This window comes from Triticum aestivum, chromosome 2A (genome assembly GCF_018294505.1).
Source record: "Triticum aestivum cultivar Chinese Spring chromosome 2A, IWGSC CS RefSeq v2.1, whole genome shotgun sequence".
Lineage (NCBI taxonomy): Eukaryota > Viridiplantae > Streptophyta > Magnoliopsida > Poales > Poaceae > Triticum > Triticum aestivum.
The window spans coordinates 383,939,499-383,962,504 of record NC_057797.1 but is presented as its reverse complement, the minus strand read 5'-3'; the positions used below and the strand labels follow the sequence as shown (position 1 = coordinate 383,962,504).

The window sequence follows — 23,006 nt, the reverse complement described above, 5'->3', positions numbered from 1 at the left end:
TAAAGAGGAACTTCACAACAAATCAAGCGGTGCTTACAAAGCCTCATGTGAAGCCCCCACATCATCGAGTGAGAAACAAACCTTCAATGAAGAATTGAGCTTAATGGTGAAGAACTTCAACAAGTTCTACAAGAGTAGAAGCAAAGAGAGAAGCTCCAAGTCAAGGTCCTACAATGAGAAAAGATCTTCTAGTCGAGAGCGAAACTGCTACAATTGTGGAAGGCCCGGACACTATTCCAATGAGTGTACGGCCCCCTACAAGAGAAGAGAAGATTCTCCCAAGAGAAGAAGTAGAAGAGAAGAATCACCATCTAGAGAAAGAAGGAGTAGAGATGATCGTTATGAACAAAGACCCTCACGGAGAAGCAAGGATTCGGAAAGAAAGGACAAGTCATCAAGGAGCTACACAAAACGAAGACATCAAGCTCATGTTGGTGAATGGGTATCCGGCTCCGACTCCGACAACAACTCCGAGAGAAGCTATCACTCCGACTCCGAATATACTCAAGATGAAGGTGTTGCCGGTCTAGCACTTGTGACAACCAACTCCTACGACATATTTGACTCACCAAATGAAGGAGTTGGAACATGCTTCATGGCTAAAGGCCCAAAGGTATCACACCCCGAGTATGTTGATTTCAATAGTGATGAAGATGACTTGTTAGGTGATGATGATTTACTTGTTGACAACTCTAGTGATGAATACTGTGATGAACGTCAATTAATCATGCTAATCAAGATAAAACGAATGACAATGATAAGGAGAAGATTGAGTCTCTAACTAAAGAACTAAACACTCTTAAGTTAGCTCATGAAACTATCTTAGGAGATCATCGAGAACTTTTAATGACTCATGAGAAATTACGCTTTGAAAAGCTCAACCTTGAGCAAGAGCATGAGTTCTTAAAAGCAATCAATGATGATCTTCGTAAGAAAAGTTCTTCTTACATTGCCAAGCGTTTACTCTTATCCACTTACATGCCTCAAGTCAAGTCTAGTAACAAGAACAAGAAAGATTCTTCCTCTAGTAGTAACAATAATCATGCTAAATCCAATATTGTTGCTTCTAGTAGTTCTCTTGATTCCACTAATGATTCTCTTAGCCAAGTTACACTTTAGCAAGAAAATAGCTTATTGAAGGGAATTATAGAGAAAGGTGTTTACAAGAGCCTTGCCAGAAGTAAGCAATTCGAGGAAATTGTACGCAAGCAAGGAAGGCATCGGAAGAATCAAGGTGTTGGTTTTGAACGAAAGTTCAATGCCAATGGAGTTGAGTGGGAAGAAGATCAATACCCCAAGACGAAGTTTGTTCCTCAACAAGAGAAGAATGATCCTACTTCTTTCAAAGGGACACAAGCTCAAGATGATCTTCCACCACAAGACCACAAGCAAAAAGGCAAGGACGAGCTTCAAGAGGAAATTGATGCATTTGAAGAAGCTCCTAAGGCCTTGGTCAAGTGGGTTCCCAAGACTACTTCAAGTTCCACTTCATCAAGTACAACTACAACACCGAGGATTCCCATCAAGATGGTGTGGATCCCGAAGAAGAAGAACTAAAGAGTTCTTGAGGGTGACTCCGCCAACATACTTCACTCTTATCATCTTGGCAAGAACAAGTGCAATCAACTTCCACATCTTGCACTAGTTCAAGGAGTCACAAACCCTCTTGTTGGTAAGACAAGGTACAAGGTAACCTAAAAGCTTTCATAGACATCATCTTGTGTGTGCATCACTTTATGTCTATGGATATCCTTGTTTGTTCCTTGTGGGACTAACCCGTGTAGGTATTGAAAGTGCAACTCACTCCAATGGATAGCTTCAAATGATCTACATCAACATTGAGCATCCACATCTTCAACAACTACATGAAGTCATCATCGACAAAACCCAAGGTTAGTTCATCCCTCTTAGGGGGGATCTCACATCTAGGGGGAGCTTTACTCTAAGAATTGAGCTAAAGCAACTCTAATGGTGTGAACACAACAATGCTTTATGTAAAAGTGGTAACCCCACTTGTGCTTAAACGGTGAGTATGACCTATGATCAAATGTTCTCATTTGACTCCTAAGTCAATATACTCATATATAGATGACCTAGTCATCGCAAATTGTTTGATAGATGCTAGAATTGGTTGTGCATGCTTTGCCACATATTTCAATTGCCATTTTATTGTGTGAGCATGTTGATTGCATATTTTACTCATTCGAGGACATCCAGTTGTTGTTTTGATTGATTGGTTTTCTTTTCTTTTGCCAAGTGGATGGACAAGAATGCCTAAGAACCCTCTCTAGCTATCTATGCTTTTCTCGTCTCAAACTCTATTCATGCTACATCACAAAATTTGATCAAGTCAGATTCGAACCACTCTGTGTGAGGAGCACTCGGAGTCCCTGATTCGTCATAGACTTAAACTTCCAAAACTTCTTTGTGCATTTCGGTCTGACCGATTCATCCATTTCGGTCATACCGAGATCACTAAGTCGACCTAGGTTTTCAATCTCGGTGCAAACGATTTGAACCTTTCGGTCATACCGAGTTTCAGTAACTATTTGCAGTTATGAATCTCGGTGCCACCGAGTTGTTCCACTCGGTCACACCGACAGGGTCGGGCTATATATACCCACGGGTCAAATTTTGGAAAACTTTCCGAACCTCCTCGACCCACGCTTAGCCCGCTCTGCCTCCAGGGTCTTCGGATCGTCTTCCTCGTCGCCAACCGCCTCCTGCCGCTGGTCTCCGCCGCCGTCAACGGGAATCATCCCCGTCGTTGCCGCCGTAGCAAGTTCATCGCCGAACTAGGGTATGAACTTGATCACTGTGCTATCCTCAATCCAATTCCTAGCACATTGTGTTTTCCATGAATCTTGCCACGATTGAAACGATCTTATCTAGTCAAAACACTCCGTAGATTAGAGTTGAATTGAAAATTTAGGGTTAGGTTCCCGCCGAAACCATCTCGGACCCACCGAGTTGTGGAACTTGGTACCACCGATTCGGCTCAGGCCATTGCACATGTAATTTTCGGTCTGACCGAGAATTGCAAATCGGTGTGACCGAGTTCAGGACTTTGTGAAACCCTAGCAGTCTCGGTGCCACCGAACTGTGACTCGGTCTGACCGAGTTCACTAGTTTAGGTTCCAACAGCTGCTTCGGTATCATCGAGTTTACAAATCAGTTGATCTGAAATGCTTTTTGTGGAAAACTAAAACTAAGTTTTTGACTCATTCTTTTGCAAAAACCTCTACATTTTGTGATGCTCATCCACTCTATCTCATCTATATCTATTCACAAGGTCTGCTGTCAGTGTTTGCAATATGTCTGATTAGAGTGACAGCCAGAATAGGTCAGAGGAGCAGGTTCACCTAAGTGAGGGCACTAGTCCCTCTAGCAGTTTAGATGATGGTAGCAGGAGCACCCCAAGCAACTTACCCAAAGCTGCCACCAGGGCCAGAAAGAAGAAGACCTCTGAATCTGAGGATGAAGACTATGTGGCAGTTGAGGATGAGGCCACTTCCAAGAAGAAAGTGGTTAAGAAGGAATATAGCACTGCTGCTGCCACCAAGCCAGGCATGAAGCAAAAGGTTCCTGCAAAGAGAATTCCAATGTCTAAGGCCAGAGCATCTACTCAAGTCCCTTTGGGATCTGAACACAAAGAGGCTACTGCAGAAGGGAAGAAGAGGAAGGAGAGGATCAAAAAGACCACTACTAGAGTGCTTGGGAGATCCTCAATCATGAGAGATTCTGAAGAGGAAGAGGAAGAAGAGGTTGCTGCACCAGCACCCAAGGCACAAAAGTTGATGGGTGATGCTATAAAGTCAGGGGCTGCAACATCAAAGCCCAAAGAAGCACCCAAAGCAGCCTCCAAGCCCAAGAGTGCACCTAAGAGGAATACCAGGAGTATACCAGCTACTGAGAAGAACAAGGCCCCAGTGCCTGAAGTTGCTGCTGATGAAGATGATGAAGGACAAGTCCTGAGAAAGCTCAAACCCAAGATTCCAGACCACAATGATGCTCATCCTGTGACTGAGAACATGAAGATCAGGAGAGACTCAGGGTTGAGGCTATGGAGAGAGTCAGATCCATATGCCACCAGGAGAAGGACTATTGTTGATTACAGGTTCCACACAAAGGAACAGCAGGACTTCTATGAGACAATCTTGTTGGACAAGAAGCCTGTAGTGTGTGATATGAGGTGGGTCGACTGGACCTACATGAAGGAGAATGAAGAACACTATCCTGGAGTGTATGAAAGCTTCAGTGCGTGTGGAGTTGCAGAATTTGTTGGGCAGAAGCTCACAAACTGGAATGATGAGCTCATTATGCAATTCTACTCCACAGCACATTTCTATCCAGATGGTAGAATAGTTTGGACGTCTAAAGGAACGAGATACCAATCAACTATTGAGGAATGGGACAATCTGATCAATGCCCCAAAGGAAAGTGAAGATGACTTGGATGTTTATGCCAAGAAAAAGATGGATCACAATTCTATGTCACAGATGTACAAGGAGATCCCAGACAAAGCTCTTGAGACTTTCAAGTTTGGGTCAGTCCATTTTCTTCTGTCAGGACTGCCAACGATCAACTGGATCCTAAGGCACACTCTTTTGCCCAAGTCAGGTGACCACAACATGATCAGAAGGCATGCAATTAATTTGCTACACATATTTGATGTGCCACAGAAATTCAAGGTCATGAGCCTCATGGTTGAGACTATCAAGAGGACAGCAGCACACCAAAAGAGAAGTTGTGGATATGCCCCACAAATTCAGGAGTTGATTAACTCAGAGATGGGCACAGGAAAATATCTGTTAGATAAGGAACACTTTGTTCTCTATCCTGACTTTGAGGACAACCAAGTGGTTATGGATGAAGATGAACCATCCTCAGTACAAGCACAAGCCAAGAGAGAGAAGGCAAAAATAGAAAAAGCTGCAAGGATGCCAACTACTGAAGAAGCATCTCGGTATCTCCTGAAGAGCAAGCAAGATCAGCTTGTCTACCTGATTGCATCCACTCTGAGGATTGAGAAGGGACTGGCCACCCTGACTCAAAACCAGGAGAGCTTGGAAAGAATCGTGGAGCAAAAATTCTATGACTTGGATGTGAAGGTAACTGAGATTCAGTATGTTGTGGAGCAACTTCAAGATGATATGCAGGAGAGGAAGGGCAAGACAACCACTGATGCATTTGCCAGAGTGCCTAGAGCTCAGAGGTCTGCTGCAGTGCCTGTTCCAGACACCAGAGCCACGTCATCTGCACCAGCTACAGCTTCAGTGCCACCAGCTCCGGCACCTACTCCATCAGCTCCATCTACTTCGACTGAAGCCTTCGTTCTTGGATTTCTCCGGACACCACCACCTAAAGACCAAGCTTGAGAGATGTTTTAGTGCTATGCATTTTCTATGAACTTTTTGGTAACTTGTTGCCAAAGGGGGAGAAACATGTATAGATCATAGGCTTCGAGAGAGAGAGCGTTGCTTTTTATTCTCTTGCTTTGATGGTTGAACTTTGTTTGTCTTTTGATTGCTTCAGATACTATGCTATTATCTGTGAGACATTGATGATCATGTGGTTGATCATAAGCTACACTTATGCTTGTTAGATGATATTATCTTACTTATCCTTATATGATCATTCACTTTGCTTGGTGATGAGTGCATGTATTCAATCTTTATTATTTTGAGCGCTCCACCAAGATGTATGTGACATGGAAGAGTAACCCATGATCCTAACTCATTGTGCATTTGCAGTCCAAAGCAAATCTTAAGATATGCACAAATTTAGGGGGAGCTCTTGCTTTTCACATACTTCTCAAAGCGACAATATCTTTCACTCTTATTATCATTTGTCGAAGCTTTGATCTATATGTTGTCATCAATTACCAAAAAGGGGGAGATTGAAAGTGCAACTATCCCTGGGTGGTTTTGGTAATTCCTAACAACATATAGATCATTGAGCTAACATTATTCCAAGATTAATATTTCAGGAAAAGCTCAATGCATGGCATGGCATGGATGAGGAAAGTGGATCCCTCAAAATTCTAAGGACAAAAAGTTTGGCTCAAGCTTGAAGCTCAAGACTCTACATTTTATATTTTAGTGATCCAAGATCACATTGAGTCTATAGGAAAAGCCAATACTATCAAGGAGGGATGAGGTGTTGCTTAATGGCTTGCTTGCTCAAAATGCTTAGTGATATGCTCCAAAACCCTCAACTACCTTCTCACATCCACATATGACCTAAACCAAAAGTCAAACTCGGCCCCACCGATTCTTTCTATCCGGCGCCACCGAGTTTCAAATGTCATAGCCACTACCACAAACCCTATGCAAATCGGTCTCACCGATAGGGATCTCGGTCTCACCGAGATGGGATTGTAATCTCTCTGTTTCCCTTCATAACGTTTCGGTCTTACTGAGATGAGCGATCGGTCCCACCGAGATTGCAATGTAAACTCTCTGTTTCCCTTTTGTAACACTTCGGTCTCACCGAGATGAGCGAATCGGTCCCACCGAGTTTACCTGACCAACTCTCTGGTTAGCTTATTGCCAAAATCGGTCCTACCGAGTTTGTGTAATCAGTCACACCGAGATTACGTTATGCCCTAACCCTAACCATATCGGTCCTACCGAGTTGCATCTCAGTCACACCGAAAATCCTAACGGTCACTAGGTTTGCTGAATCGGTCCGACCGAGTTTAACCATTCGGTCCCACCGAGTTTGGCAAATTGTGTGTAACGGTTAGATTTTGTGTGGAGGCTATATATACCCCTCCACCCACTCTTCATTCATGGAGAGAGCCATCAGAACATACCTACACTTCCAATACACATTTTCTGAGAGAGAACCACCTACACTTGTGTTGAGGTCAAGATATTCCATTCCAACCATATGAATCTTGATCTCTAGCCTTCCCCAAGTTGCTTTCCACTCAAATCTTCTTTCCACCAAATCCAAATCCTGTGAGAGAGAGTTGAGTGTTGGGGAGACTATCATTTGAAGCACAAGAGCAAGGAGTTCATCATCAACACACCATTTGTTACTTCTTGGAGAGTGGTGTCTCCTAGATTGGCTAGGTGTCACTTGGGAGCCTCCGACAAGATTGTGGAGTTGAACCAAGGAGTTTGCAAGGGCAAGGAGATCGCCTACTTCGTGAAGATCTATCGCTAGTGAGGCAAGTCCTTCGTGGGCGACGGCCGTGATGGAATAGACAAGGTTGCTTCTTCGTGGACCCTTCGTGGGTGGAGCCCTCCGTGGACTCGCGCAACTGTTACCCTCCGTGGGTTGAAATCTCCATCAACGTGGATGTACGATAGCACCACCTATCGGAACCACGACAAAAACATTCGTGTCTCCAATTGCGTTTGAATCCTCCAAACCCTTCTCTTTACATTCTTGCAAGTTGCGTGCTTTACTTTCCGCTGCTCATATACTCTTTTGCATGCTTGCTTGAATTGTGTGGAGATTGCTTGACTTGTGCTAAGATAGCTAAAATCTGCCAAGAACTAAAATTGGGAAAAGGCTAGATTTTTATTTGGTCAAGTAGTCTAATCACCCCCCCCCCTCTAGACATACTTTCGACCCTACACCCATCTGCTGGTCGCCGTGGACAAGTTCACGAAGTGGATTGAGGCAAATCCAATCAAGAAGCTGAATGGTTCGACTGATGTGACCTTCATCACGGATATCACCGTGCGGTATGGTGTCCCGCACAGCATCATCACCGACAACAGCACAAACTTCGCCAAAGGCGCCTTGGCTTGTTTCTGCGCGACGCAAGGCATCCGACTGGACTTAGTGCCTGTTGCCCTCCCGCAGTCAAACGGATAGGTGGAGCGAGCAAACGGCCTCATCATGTCCGCCATCAAGACCCGACTGGTCGAGCCGCTGGAGCGCTCGGTCGGCTGCTGGATCGAGGAGCTGCCGGCCATCCTTTGGAGTCTCCGAACTACGGCAAACAAAGCAACTGGCTTCACTCCCTTCTTCCTCGTGTACAGGGCCGAGGCCATCATCCCAACTGACATCGAGTTTGACTTGCCTCGCGTCACCATGTATACGGAGGCAGAAGCGAAGGAAGCACGAGAAGACGGCGTCGACCTGCTAGAAGAGGCCCGGCTGCTAGCACTCAGCCAGTTCGCCATCTACCAGTAGAGCCTGTGCCGCTACCACAACCGGAAGGTGAGGACACGATCCTTCGGTGAAGGGGACCTTGTGCTCTGGCTGATCCAACGAATAGCCGGCCAACACAAGCTCTCGACTCCTTGGGAGGGGTCTTTCATCATCAGCAAGGCCCTCGGCAACGACTCCTACTACCTCATCAACGCACAGAAGCCCAGGGCACACAAGAGGAACGATTCCGGCAAGGAAACAGAGCGCCCATGGAACGCGAATCTTCTCCGTCCATTTTACAGTTAATGCGGTATGTACCACGCTACCTTTTGTATTAAGCAAAGACAACAGGTCCCCCGAGGAGCACTCGGGGGCTACCTTTTTATCTGTATGATAAGATTTGTCTGTGAATGTATTATTTCATTCTTTCGCCCTGCACCGGGTCTAGTCAGCCGGCCTGGGGGCTCGCCTCCTTGGCCTATGCTGGTACCGCCTGCAGTCGGCCAAGTAGTGTGCCAACATCTAATCCCTCTCTTGCCATAAGCCACAACCCATAGAGCGACTGTCCGGTTGATAAGAGCTAAAGGCAAGAAATGATGTCCACACGAAAAATGACTAAGGAAGAACGCCAGTATAGGCCAAGCCAGCTGCTTGCCTCACTCGTCCGGCTACAGAGTAGCCGGCTGGCCGACTTCTCGCTTGACTAGCTACGTTCTAGACAGCCAAAGTAACTTGTCTATCCTAAACGGCCAAGTCCCTGACCCGGCCACAGACCACAAAGCAGCTGTGAGGCTGGCAAGGCAGCGGCCAAAGGAAAGCCGCAAGAGAAAAAAAGTCAAAAAGATCAAAGGCAAAACCAAGCCAGAACCCTGCAAGAGCACAAGCATGTGCGAGAATACGATTATTCACATAAGCAAAAGGCCCGTGGCCAGCATTCAACTGAGTTTTGAATAACACCCCCAGTGGGTGGAACTGCGCAAATTTAACTTGTTCATTCAAAGTACAAGATAGGAAAAACTTGAAAGATAAATGGTCGCCTAGACCAGGGGCACTGCAGGCGGCGTGGATAGGTCGGCGGAGGCATAGGCGCCGGCTGGTGGAGCATCTGACTGGCAGGTCTCGGCTTGGTCGGCATCGGCAGCAGTCGAGGCGTTCTCCCACGACTCACTGGTTGAAGCCCAGTCAGGCAGAGGCTGGCTGGTCGTTTCGTCATCCGGTGCGACGTCTTCGCCTTCCTCGTCCTCATCTTCTTCACCCTCGTTGCTGGAGGCGATCTCCTCCGCCGAGTCCTCCTCCTCCTCCGGGTTCAGTCCGAACCAGTTGGGCGGCACCTCAGCATTGTCTTCGTCCCGCTCAGGGATAAAGACGTCGGTGTCGGCGTACTCGGCGATTGCCGCCGCACGCTTGACGAGCTCCTCGTGCACCGCCTCCAGCTCGGGTCTAGCCTCCTGCTAGAAAGTGGCCAGTTGCACTAGCCCCAGGTCCAGATACCAGGCCTTGGCAAACTCCAATGCAGTGTTGGCGCCTGCTCGAGCCACAGCACCCTTCCAGGCCTCGAGCCGCTCGACCACCACCTCTAGCTAGCCAGTCGGTAGTCCGACTGGGAGTGCGAGGGACCTGAGCATCCGGCCAGAGCCCCGCCAGCACCTGTGACCCAGCGCGCTACAGATGGCGGAGCAGATGAAGAGCTAGCTCAAGGCGCATCTTGATGGCCAGGAGCTGCTCGCCAAGATTCTGGGGCGCGTTTGACGGAATGTCCACGCCCGCCCTCTGCTGCTGCTCGCGCCACGCCTCGATGGCCTGGCAGACAGCAACGGAACGACCTGGAAGAAATTATGTCCAAAAAAGAAGATTAAAGAGTTTAGAAGCAGGCTCCTGCAACAGTCAGCGATTAAAAAAACAAAAGAATAAATGACTTACCGTCGACCATGTCCTCAATCACTCCGTAGCCATCCGACAACAGCTTCTTTCTCTCGGCCCAGTTCGGGTGCTGAGTCTCGAACTCGGCCTTGAGGAGTGCCTCGTCGTCCTTCAACTGCTGGATCTCTGCCTTGTGCTTCTCCGCCTGGTCTGCCAGCTCCTTCACCAGTCGATCGCACTCCGTGGCGGCCTGGCTGCGCTCCTGCTCCTTGGTCCGGAGCTCAGTCTCGAGCTCGGCCACGCGTGTCCGCAGCTGGGCGGCGGCCTCTACCAAGACAAAAAGATATATCAGCATCAACCAAAAGAAAGTAGTTGCCGGAAGATCCGGCCCGACTGCTCAGCAGTCGGCCCGAATCTCGGGGGCTACACCCAGCGGGTGCGCTTGCGCGCCCCCACTGAAGGACGGCCCTACATACCTCGGCTCTGGTTCAGGTCGGTGGTCCGCTTGGCCAGCGCCTGGTTCTGGGAGTTGTAGGCGGCCGCACGCAGATTGTGGTAATCCTGCAGCAGAAGACATTTCAGCACTCAGAAATTCACCTTGAAGTTCTGGCCCGCCTGTTCAGTAGCCGACCCGAAACTCAGGGGCTACATCCAGTGGGTGCACTGAAGCGCCCCCATAGAAGATTACAAGAATCAAAACAAGATTACAAGAAACATACCCGTACGGCTGTCTGCATCACCAGCAGCTCGTTCCTAGACTTCAGGAGGGTGGTGCCATGGGCGTTGAACTGCTCCAAGACATCCTTTACCGTCGTGTTGAGGAGGATGCATGAGCCGGCTCCTGATGCCCAGTCCGGCGGAGCAACGCTGGTGGCCTCGGTGTCAGGCGCCGATGAGCCCGCGGCCCCAACCTCCATCGATCATGGCGCTGAAACCGCCCGCGCTGGGTGCTCACGCGCAGGAGCGCGACTCGTCACCACCTGGCCCACCACCAACTCACCGCCAGACGGCGGCACCTCCGGCGCTTTGGGCCGACTGCCTTGCTCACCAGCTATCGGCGCGTGCGGAAGCACTTTCGCCTCTGAGCTTACGGCAACGGCTCCTCCCCTTTCCAGGGCCGTCTGATCGGCCCCGGCCCCTCTAGTCGGCGCCTGGCCCTCCACCACCGGCGGCTCCGTCTGCTGCGGGCTGGTGGCCTTTGGAGCCTTGTCGCGAACTAGCTCCTCCTCCTGCGCCTTGGCTGCTGCGTCCGCCTGCTCCTTGGCCGCAGTGTCGGCCTGTGCCTTGGCCGCCGCGTAGGCCTCCGCCCGTGTCGCGTCCATCGCCTCTACTCGGGCCGCGGTGTCCCGCTCCTGTTGCGCCTCTCGTGTGTTCCTCTCCATCGCCTCCCGAAGGGCGGCGGCCGGGTCCATGCGGCGGGCGTCTTCGGGGCCGTCTGCCACCCCAATCACCGAGGCGGACGGGGCCCGCGACAAAGAAAGTGGAGCCCTACACAACACGACAACAGAAACTAAGAAGAAGCAAACACAAGACAAAAATGGTCAAGACAAGAGCGACCAAGACACTTATGCGGACACCATCGGGCGCTGCTTCGGGCCGTTCCGGATGGCCGCCGCCTTCGCAGCCTCTTGCCGCTTGGTCGCGGCGACCATGGCCCTGGCCTTCTTGGACGGCTGGCTGCCGAACATCCCGGTGTTGGCACGTCACTTTGGCGCACCGGGTGCTCCAGTCGGCCCCGTCGAGGAGCCGATGCTTGTCCTGCCAGCATCTGGCGCACAACGCTGCTCGTCTTCCTCCTTGTTGTCGTTCGGCCAGTCCCCTATGCCGCCTCATGCGGCTCCGCCTGCCACATCGCCGCCTCCAGCGGCATCATCCTCCTCCATCACGACCGCCCCCAGCTCGGGGTCATCCACATCGCTCTCCGCGCGGTCCGCCATGTACTGATGGCCTGGATCTGGCGCGTCGACTGCCAGCTGGCCTGGGAAGTGCTGCATCGTAGCCAGACGGTCAGGCGGCATGAAGAGCTTGATACAAGCAAAAAAATTAGAGACTAACCGAAGGCGGCGGGTTGGTGCAGCTATACGACTCCTTGCCGAACTGCCAGCTCCCTTCGACAAGCTTGCAGTCGGAGAAGTAGTTGACAAGCCGGACCACCACCACAGTCGACAGCGCCTTGGTGGACATCCGGCATGGATCCCGGCGACCGCTCATGTTGCCGATCAGATGAGGCCGGGCCTAGAGAGGCACCACCCGGCGTTTGACAAAGGCGGCCAGCAAGCTCGAAGCCCTGAGGCCCTCCGACTTCGTCATTTCTTGGAGCCGGGTGAGGGCGGTGGTGATGGCGGCCAACAGCGGCTTCGGCCGAAACTTCCAGTTGCTTTGAGGCTCGGCCGGTGGGCCGGCTGCATAATCCGGCAAGTTGACGTAGTCCTGCGTCCTGTGGATGTTCCAGACGTAGAAGTATGACTTCTGCTAGAGTTTGGCCGACTCCAGCAGAGCGAGGGTCGGGAAGCAGATCCCAAAGCCGGTGCGCCGCCCCGCCCCGCAAGCCCTGCACTAAGCCGCCTCGCCCTTGACGGCGGTGCCGAGCTTGAGGTAGAAGAGCTCCCCCCACAGCTTGATTGTGGGCAAGACGCCGAGGTACCCCTCGCATAGGGTAACGAAGGCGGAGAGCAGCACCACCGTATTCGGCGTGAGGTGCTAGGGTTGGAGATGGTACAAGTGGAGGAAGGAACGGAAGAAACCGCTCGCGAGCAGGCCGAAGCCGCAGAGGAAGTGAGTCCTGAAGGCGACGCGCTCACCGTCCTTCAGTGCCGGTGAGATCCCCCTCTCATGGGGAACCCGCACCTCCACGTGCACCATGCAGGGGAGTTGCCTCATCTGGTAGAGGAACTTGAGGTGGTCGTCGTGGATGTTCGAACCATCCCAGTCGCCTCAAGCCATTGCTTGTGGTTGCTTGGTGGCGGCGCGGCGAGGTCACGCGATGGCGAGGCCGCGGCGGTGCAAAGAAGTCAAGCGGCGACAAGCTACAGGGCGCTTCGACGGCATGGTCGCACGACAACAGCAAGGAAGCAGAGGAGACGGAGGAAGAAGGTGGAGAGCGAGGTGGGGGCACGCGTGCGTTCTACCGTGCCCCCTCCCTCTACTTATAACCGCGGCGGCAACGACGAAGCCCAGACGACGCGTCGTGGGGACGGGGGATTAACTGCGCCCACGCCCTGCACGACCCCGCATATTCTGCGCCTTTATGGCGCGCGATTAATGCGCTTGAGAAGGGCAACCATCCACCTCAGCCGCAGCGGATCCGCGCGCGCGCCGAGGCCCTGTAGTGGCGGGCCCAGGCCTGCGCGATGTCCCATCGTGCGCGTGGGCTAGCAGGCCGGCCTGGCTAGCTGGCGCCGCGTGGCAAGCGAGCAACGGGCGGCAGACCTTGCACCCGGTGACGTCCACACGGCGCCCATCACAATGACAATAATTCACCAGGCGGCTGGCTCCTAGCAAGCGACATCACCCGATGCCAGACGAAGCAAGAATACAAGACCACTTGGAGTAGGAAGCTGCGGAGGCTCGTAGATGTGAGCCACGGCGCCCCACCACCTTCGGGGACTACTGTCGAAGGGATTGACCACGGGTAGCCTCATCAGCACCCCATAACACTTCAAGACATCGGGGCTAGCAAAGCCCCTCACACCTTCCGGATGAACGACCGACTCCTTGGGTCGGCTGCTAGAAGAAGGCGAGCTCTCAAAAGGTGGCCTCAAGGAGCCGGCACCTAGCAGGTGGCCCTGTGTGCCCTCAAAGTTTGCACCCATTTATTATGATGAGACGGGGCGTGGCTACATGACCATCTGCCACCCCCGAATCCCAAAGGAGCGTGGCCACAGTGCAGGCGTACCAAGCGGACACCCCTCGACCAGCGCGACACTATAGCCACGCGACTCGTGACGCAGCCTACGTCAGCTAGGGCCATGCTCCCATGATGGGCGGTCGGTACGACTCGCAGGCGGCGGGCCCTACCTATCCGCGAGCAACTAGAAGACGGCGCACCCCGAGCAGTCGGCCTCGAGGGCGGGCCGAACTCTAGCAGGCGGCCCTCCCTCCCCTCGGAGTCTGCGCACCATTAATCTGATGAGACAGAGAGTGGCTACAGTAAACGCCCGCCAGGCGGCGGGACTGTAGCCATGCGACCCCTGACGAGGCCTTCGTCACCAAGGGCAAGGATACATTAAAAGGCGGTCGGCATGGCCCGCACATGGCGGGCCCTACCTGTCGGTCGAGTCCACAGCAGCCGGCGGGACCCACCAAGCGGCGGGCCCCAGCAGCCAGCGTCAAGAGGCACTGACATTCGGGTCCTACACCCGGACGGATTACCATTGTACCCCTGGGGGTAGGCATATATAAACCTCCCAGGTTCACCCATGCAAAGGGTTCAGGACCCTAGCCATCATACACTCACATAGCTAGAGAGGCAAAGGAACTAGCCTTGCCCTTCTTCCTCCTCTAGCCGAACATCTCAAGGAGCAACCTTGTAGCCACCTATTGACGATAGTCATCATGCGGAGACCCTGCAGAGCAGGACTAGGGGTGTTATCTCCACGGAGAGCCCCGAACCTGGGTAAGACTCATAGGCATTCGAGATCTCACTCACTCTCGCTTCCAGGGCCCGTTGACGTACTCCTGTCCCCATCCATGATAAGCCACCCTTGGCATATGTCGCTAGATATCCCCGACAAGGTGCTCTTAAAATGCGTTTTTCACGAACTGAAAAATGTGTTTTCAGTTCCGCGGGTTAAGGGGTTTGCTAGAGATAGCATACCCCCTAAAAGTGGTCAAACCCTTATAATTTTTGCGTTTTAAGGTTTTGGTTGAAAAAAGTGTCGAGAACAGAAACCGTAAAAATGGTCCAACCCGTAATTTTTTTAAAGGGCGCCAAAAATCCACACCCGAGACACTTATATTTGAATATTGGAAGGCCGACCTAAGGGGGGCCTATATAATGGTCAAACCTCGTCGGAGCAAACACGCCGCCACGGAATTTCCCGGAATCTGCCTGAAACTCGCCGGATTTTGTCACCGCACACCTAGAAAGACCGATAGACGCCGGAATCGATCGTCGTCGGTTGGAATTAGACGAGCTCGACCTCGTCGTGGCCTCCCATGACCTCAACCTAGCCACCAAAATCCTCCCGACGCGGCCGGCGGGGACGAGGCGAGGCCGGTATCGACGGGGCTAGTCGCGACAGGCGCGGCCGGCGCGGTTGGCTGGGGGAAGGGGCGGGCGCTGGCTGGGCTGGAGGAAGGAGCTCTTATCCAAGTTTTACAGTATTTGTTCGGCCGTATCTAAAATGAACCCTTAAAATGCCTTTTTCGACTCTTGTCCTAGTTTTAGAGTTTGTAGTTTTAAGGCCAACTTCAACGCACAATCCCAAATGGACGTCTGTTTTGTCCACTTTTCATTCGTTTGGGGGTGGCAATGGGGCCGTGTCCACCCGGATTTCTGGATGCGGCGGCCGTGCGGCCAACGTGCGGCCGCATCTCGTCCGTTCTACCAGCACACTAAAATGAAGCATATCAAATGGTACAAATCAAACATAGCAAATTGTTATACGTCCGAAATAGTCTTATGACCCAATCGAAAGAAAACAATATCAAATAGTCTTGCAGCCCAAATCGAAATGTGTTTGCATGAAAATAAATTAAATTGATAGATCTACTAGTTGCCAATGTGAGTCCACATGTGCTCAACCAAGTCATCCTAGAGCTGGACATGAGTACGCCAATCCCGCAATTCACGATGAAAATGGACAAACTGTTCGAAGGTTGCAGGAGGTGGCTGCTCAGGCTCGACATTTTCACCCTGGAAATCAAAACCTTGGCCGTAGATGCTTTCATCACGCTCATCCTCCATGATAATGTTATGCATGATCACACAAACACTCATTACCTCCCAAAGCTTCTACGTGCTCCATGTCAATGCAGTGTTCCGAACGATACCCCATCGAGACTGAAGTGCACCGAAAGCATGCTCCACAACCTTCCTAGCACTCTCCTGCATTTGGGCAAACCTCTGTCTCTTCTCTCCTTGCAGATTGGATATGGTCTTCACAAGACTGAACCACTGTGGATAGATACCATCAGCAAGGTAACATCCCTTGTTGTACTGGTGGCCATTGACGTCAAAGTTGAGCTCTGGCGACTGGCCTTCTGCAAGCCTTGCGAACATTGGAGAATGCTAAAGAACACTGATATCATTGTGAGAACCAGCCATGCCCAAAAAAGAATGCCATATCCACAGATCTTGTGAAGCCACCGCTTCAAGTATGACAGTAGCACCTTTCACATGCCCCTTGTAATGCCCCTGCCAAGCAAATGGATAGTTCTTCCACTTCCAGTGCATACAACCAATACTACCAAGCATGCCCGGCAAGCCCCTCTTGGCATTGATCGCCAACAACCTCTCTGTATCAGTGGCAGTTGGCTCTCTCAGGTACTCAGGGCCGAACATTGCCACCACGGCCTTGCAAAAGCTATACATTGAGAGGATACATGTGGACTCACTCATACATACATACTCATCCATAATATCACCATGAATTCCATATGCAAGCATGTGGATGGCCATAGTGCATTTCAGGTAAGAACTAAGAAGAGAATTCAAGCTTGCCAAGGGCATCCTCTTTGCACTCGAAGTATGGGTCATATGCTACCACTCCTCCCGAATACGATTGAACACATGTCTCGCCATACGAAAACGGCGGCAAAATTTGTGAGGTTTGAAAAGAGCGATGTTCTCAAAGTAATCGGCGTAGAGAAGGGTGTAGCCTCTCTCCCTATTGTGGTTCAAGGCTGGAACATGGCCGGGGATTGATCCCATGTACCGAGGCCACTTCCTATTAAAGTGGTCGTGGACGACCAATGCAACCGCCACAAGCTCTTTATCATCTGAGTACGAATCATCCGATGAACAAATGGAGTTGTGAAAGAAAAACTCATCGCCGCTATCCATGATACCTTGTGAGCGACGGGTCGAACACCTTGCAGGCGTGGTGGAGAGGCGGCCGGAAAGAGCAAGTCGATTAAACGACACAACATTGGTGCTGATGGGGTGGGCGTGCTACCGCAATGCAGCGCCTGCCAAAAGTTGTTGGGGTCAACGAACGGCGATGGCGGCCGTAGCTTCTCTCCCACCGGCAACAAGGAACCACGAACGCCGGCAAAAAAATTGTACCGAAACGCGTGCGTGGGGCGGCTATGACATGGCGTGGTTGTGGGGCGGATGACCTTGATAGAAGGCAACGCGGCCGGGAATGGGGGTGGCGGTGGCGATGGCAGGGAAGGAGGGAAGAGAAAGGGAAGAGAAAAGTGGCTTTGTCCACGATTGGCGGGCGAGGGAGGACTAGGGCGCGCGCCGCACCCGCTCGCGCATGTTTGTTCGACAGCAAACACGGCCCAATTTTGGGACGGAAAAAGCGGACGAAAAATAAACGACGGTCCACGGCCGGACCATTTAGGGTCGCGCGTTGGAGTTTTTTTGAACATCAGTGCAGACTTAAGCACTCATACATACGGGCATATACTTATCCCTATAAACGCACATATGCACATCCTACTCAAATCCTAAAATAAATACAAAAATAAATGCGAGCATCAGAATTAGAGATAGGCTGAGGATACCTCTGTCCCTTTATCCTCTAAAGCTCTAGCGCGGGCGCGTCTCCGCTCCCTCCATCCGCTCGGTTCAGTTTCCCGCCGTGTCTCCCTCGCGCCACTCTACCACGAAAACAAACCGCTTACTGCGAGCCTAGGGTTCTTCTGCTCCGCCCCAAATCGCCGCAATCCCTCTCGCTCTCCTCTCCGTCATACAGTTCTTGGATCGCATGGCGACCAGCGACGAACTCGCCCAGGTCGACATCTCCACGGAGGTACGCCACACCCTGCTCCTCCCCGTTTCCCAGTTCGTCCTCCGCACGCAAGGTGTTCGACGTTTTTATCCGCCCAAACCGGGCCCTGCAGGAGAAGGACAAGCTGGTGGCCGAGGTGATGCGCTACGCGCTCTTCAAGACGCACCAGAACTCCGGCTGCCCCATCAAGCGGGAGGAGCTCACGCAGATCATCACCAAGAACTACCGCCAGCGAGCGCTCCCTGCGCTCGTCATCAAGGAGACTGGGGACAGGCTTGCCGCGACCTTCGGCTATGAGATGAGGGAGCTCCAGAGGACCCGCTCCACGTCCACCCGCTCTGGACGCCCCTCCTCCCAGCAGCCCAGTAAGCTTGCTTTTCTTCTTCTTTAGATCTTGCAATGTCGTCGCCCACACGGCAGCCTGGATCTTTGCTGATGATGTAGTAAGGTAGAAAGTGGTTGAGCTTAAGAATGACCTCGAGCTGTGTTTAGGTAATCAGGACGCAAAGAGCTACGTCCTGGTAAGTAAGCTGGACCCTGAGGTGTACAGCAAGTATGTCGAGGATAAGGAGCGTGCCCATGTGTCTGGATTTGCTTTTGTTGTCATAAGCATTGTTCATGTCGCTGGTGGCAAGATCTCTGAAGGTAGGGATTGCTGGTTCTTTTTCTCGCAGTAGTCAAGAGGTTTTATCGTTTGATATTACTGATTTTTGACAAACACGTTTCAGAGGACCTTTGGCGTCAGCTTAAACGGCTGGGCTTAAACGAGACTGATGAGAACCACCCTGTTCTCGGCAACAATAAGCAGGCGCTTGAACTACTAGTGCAACAAAGGTTGCTGGTACTTTCAGGGCGTGCTGCAGAGTGGATTTCACTGGCAACTTTTGCCTTTTTTGACCTGGTATCTTTGCCCAGGTACTTGCTGAAGGAGAAGATTGCTGGTCCAGAAGGCCATTCCATGGTTTATGAGCTTGCAGAGAGGGCATTGGATGAATCCATCAGCTCGAAGCTTAAAGAATACATTTCACAGGTATGTAAAAGCATCAACCACAATCTCGGAAAAATAAGGCATCAACCTGTATGTACAGTAAATTAGAAAGAGCAGAACTTTTGCTTGGTTGCCCAGCAGAGTAGAAACACTAATTTGTGAAACTAATTTCACTTTAACCTGTAGAGGGCATACTATCCTCTCAAAATAATTGTTAGGCTTTAATCTGTCCAAGTCATTGCGTCCTCCATATCGTGCAGCATTAACAGCTATAAAATGTTTAGCAAGGAACTAGATTTTTTTTTATTTTGAAAAGGGGACAACTCCAGCCTCTGCATTGGTTGATGCACACAGCCTTGGTAAGGAACTAGGTGCTACGGAATACTGGAAACAGCAGCCTCAGAAATGATCATGTTTGAGTATGATTCTAGCTGGTTCGTACTTGTACCATAAACACGTCTAGACTATGAACTCGTTTCTTTACCAGCTCCAGGATTTTACATAGTGCGATTGCTCATGACCAAGATTATTGCCATGACAAACAGCCAACCCCATCTTATCACATACTCCGGATTTCCTTGATTATTGTTACAGAAGTATTTTTTGCACGAATTTAATGAATCATTTGTATGCATTAGAGTTGCTTGTTACTGCTGTTGCTACTAGTTCATGACTAGTATTTGTTCGTTTCTCAAAATTGTATTAGCAGTTATTCCAAAATAGATACTAGTAGCACAGGTAGTGGCAAATTCTGGGCATAATTGATTTCCATCGTGATAACCTGTCACATGTAGACCTTTGTTGCTAAATATAAGACGTTTTGGGAGTATATTAGTGGCGGGCAACTACCCCCCTGAAACCACTGTCGCAATGTAGAGTCAGACCATGGCCAGCGAAAACTAAATTGAAGATTGATCCGATCTGTTTGACCAATCCTCTTTCTGCCATGGATCAGGTTGTGGGCGTCAGTACAGCTACAGCAGAATGAAGTGCATATGATGGAGCAACCATCAGGTATTTTCACTTTGACTCTCCGTCTGTTCTTTCTGAAACAGAATGATGTGAGTTATCAATTTCCATTCAGGGGTAACCGTTGGCCTATGTTTCAGGCTTTGCTGTCCAATCTAAACTCATCAGTACAACGGCGAACTTGAGTTAGGGTGGAAAGCCATTGTAGAGACTTGGTGGAGGCTTCATCTGAGGGCTGTATAGGAGAGGAGGTAGTCTGTGCGCGTGCGCGCCTCTCAACTAGGTTAGATTGAGACGCCTAAGACGTGTCTTTCTGGTTTGAAAAAGGAAAAAAGAAAGACATACCCTTTTGTTGCGGGAAGCTAGTGTCGCGGTGGCAGTTCAGCTTGTATGCACTTCGTTAACCGGAGCTGCATGTCCTTATGCATTCTACGTGGCTTTGTTCTTTAAGATTTGCTCGCCTGAGCTTCAGGAAGCCATATAAGCGATGCGTTGTCTGTCACTATTGCAGACATGTCAGCTGAAAGTTTAGCATAAACTGTTTATTTTCTGAACCATAAAGAGGAATCTATAGAAGAAGAAAGCAGTGTCCCCTTGTAACCAATATAAAAAATCTGACATTGGGGGGTTGTGCCAAAAAACCTGCTCCAGCAGAGGCCCAATCCGCAAAAATTATTGGGGAGCAAACATCTCAACTTATTTAGGGAAAATTGCTGTCTCAAAAAATTGAACATTCCTGATACCACCCCAATAGGTGGCTGGAAGCAACAACCCCTCTTCCAATTGAAGTTTCATGAGCACATCCATCTCCTGCTACCTGTGAAGGTCACCGATCCCCCCTCTCCTCACAGGTTCTGCGTTGACACGCCGCTCTTGTGCTGCCGACCGTTGCAACCACCTCCACCCTCGACCAACATTGTCGCCCTGGCCTAAGCGCAGAGTAAGACATGTGACCTGTATGCAACGGCGTTGCGGGGGAGGAAGGAGGCAACGTTCCTCATTGTGCCACAACTGCTTCTTCCTCCTTCACGGAGATGTCTCGACGTGCCCACCTTCGAGGCCGCCGCCGACTTCTGCATGTGCAACACCAATAAGTTGTTCGCTGAAATGCAGGAAAGGTACTTTTTTCTTGTTTTTCATTTGTTTATTTTTTGCAAAATGCCATCATAATTTTAAATGGCAATTTCCAAAGCTCGTTTGGTTCACATTTGCTATTATGTAGCGATCAATCATATGTCAATATGATGAACGAGTCGGTGGACTCTTTGTCCATGCCGAAGTGGGAATGTGAACGGTAATGGGAGTGAGGGGTGTTGCTCTATGTTTGATCTGCATGTTTAGGTGAATCATATGTTGCATGTTATGTTTACTTCGAGTCATTTGGACCATTTGTTATGTTTACTTTGAAACATTTCAAGGATTTGCTACGTTTCACTTTGAATTTTTACCTTTACTTGAATTTAATAAATTGTGGCTTTTAAATTATGTTCAACTGTATGTGCTCGAAATATCATTATTTGAATTATTATGTTCATAGAATAGACATGCATACCCCATTTGTATGCAAGTTTAAAGAGAAATTGTGGCACCCCGACTCAGAGGAACAGGAGCATCCCGTATTCCAGCCCAAAGATCAAGTCTTCTGAAATACGACACTGCTTGACATAGAATAACTCAACTCTTATTACAAAGGATAATGAATACAAGGGTCTGATATTACAAAGGATCACATCAGCACGGTGACAGTACGCATGCTAAGGTAGCTTTATGCTAGCAGCGGAACAACTCGTAGAGCGGAACAACGACGAATGTGGTGAACTCCACTCCGCAGGGACTCTGGCTGGGACACGATCTAGCTCACACGTACGGAAACTTTGACAAATGATCAATCACGGCATCACCTGAAATCTGGCATGACACGCCAGGTCAGTATATTGAATGTACTTGCAAGCTCACAAGCAAAACATCAAGGCAAGACAATAACATAGCATTTAACAGGTTAAGCTATTAACAACTACTATGATGTGGAAATAATAACTAAGCATGATATGATACTACTAGAATACTGATCAACCAACATCTCAAGAACCATCTCACTCTTGGCTACTCGGCCAAGCAATAAATCTCCTCGATCACCTTGTGATCAATACCTCCATGTGATCACCGCGTGACCACATCGCAAACTGAATGATCATCCTCGAGATCATCCCTACATCATCATCAACATCCTGCCAAACTGTTAATGCTCATAGCATCAACATATAAGTCACCTATAAGTCATTCTGTCATGTGAGTGTTGATCGAACGGTGTTACCTAGTACGAACTATGCCCATGACCGTGGACGCGACTATCGATAGATTAAACACACACTCTGAAGAGGTTAACACACTGTACCCACATCACAAAACCCATGGCCTTGTACTCCCATTCTGGTGGACCAACGATGTTCCGACAAAACTGATCTACTGCCATGACACTCTCCCGCCACTTCGACCAACTCCCCTTTGGTCTAAGTCATCGGTGGCCCCGATGCCACTCTGGAGATCCAACGGCCACCGTCGTGGCAAAGCAAAAACGGTCCCAAATGGGGACAAAACCGTGCAAACAACTTGGGCACACAAGGCTTATACTGGCCTACCTGATCAGGGTAGCGCACACGTATAACCTTACCTAGTTGGAGGCACCGGCGAGAGGCACAACAATAAACCGCATTAGGGCCTTCCCATAAAAGGAAAATGTGGTTGCACTAGAAAAGCCCGGGTCAGTGGCACCTGACCAACGAAATGACGAAATTTGTCCCCAAAGATAGATTTGTGATAACTGATACTCCAATATCATCTATCAACCTGTAATCCAAGTTATAACAATATCCAACAAATAATCCAGAGAATAATATAGTCACCTCATAATAAACCCCAAGGGTAGCATACTACTAAGACCATGATGAATCCAAAGACTATGATGCTACTAATCCAATAACAATATCAAGATATTAACCTAAGATCCACATGATAGCATCAATTCCAAAATAATACTCCAAAGCATAATATCATATATCAAAAAAATATAAGCCACTAATAATCCAATGGCCACATGTCATCCACCATCTGTAAGCATTAGTCCTAGTGATCCAAATAACATCATGGCAGTAGCAAGATCACAACAACTCCAAGAA

The 23,006-nt window shown here is 49.9% G+C and overlaps 1 protein-coding gene across 1 annotated transcript; it reads left to right on the top strand.

Annotated features, from left to right (window-relative positions):
- The first annotated feature begins 17,674 nt into the window (after positions 1–17,674).
- LOC123188742 (non-structural maintenance of chromosomes element 3 homolog) lies at positions 17,675–20,434 on the top strand. Its single transcript, XM_044600978.1, has 7 exons — positions 17,675–17,894; positions 17,986–18,238; positions 18,366–18,518; positions 18,602–18,707; positions 18,789–18,903; positions 19,817–19,875; positions 19,971–20,434. The coding sequence occupies exons 1-6, from the start codon at positions 17,850–17,852 to the stop codon at positions 19,847–19,849; spliced, it is 705 nt and encodes a 234-aa protein (XP_044456913.1). The 5' UTR covers positions 17,675–17,849; the 3' UTR covers positions 19,850–19,875; positions 19,971–20,434.
- Positions 20,435–23,006: the final 2,572 nt, after the last annotated feature.

Excerpts from the sequence above, each read along its gene's own strand:
- LOC123188742 (XM_044600978.1), top strand. The coding sequence starts at position 17,850 with ATGGCGACCAGCGACGAACTCGCCCAGGTCGACATCTCCACGGAG. Across the intron at positions 18,239-18,365 it reads CCCCTCCTCCCAGCAGCCCA|GTAATCAGGACGCAAAGAGC; the intron begins GTAAGCTTGCTT and ends AGCTGTGTTTAG. Across the intron at positions 18,904-19,816 it reads TTAAAGAATACATTTCACAG|GTTGTGGGCGTCAGTACAGC; the intron begins GTATGTAAAAGC and ends GCCATGGATCAG.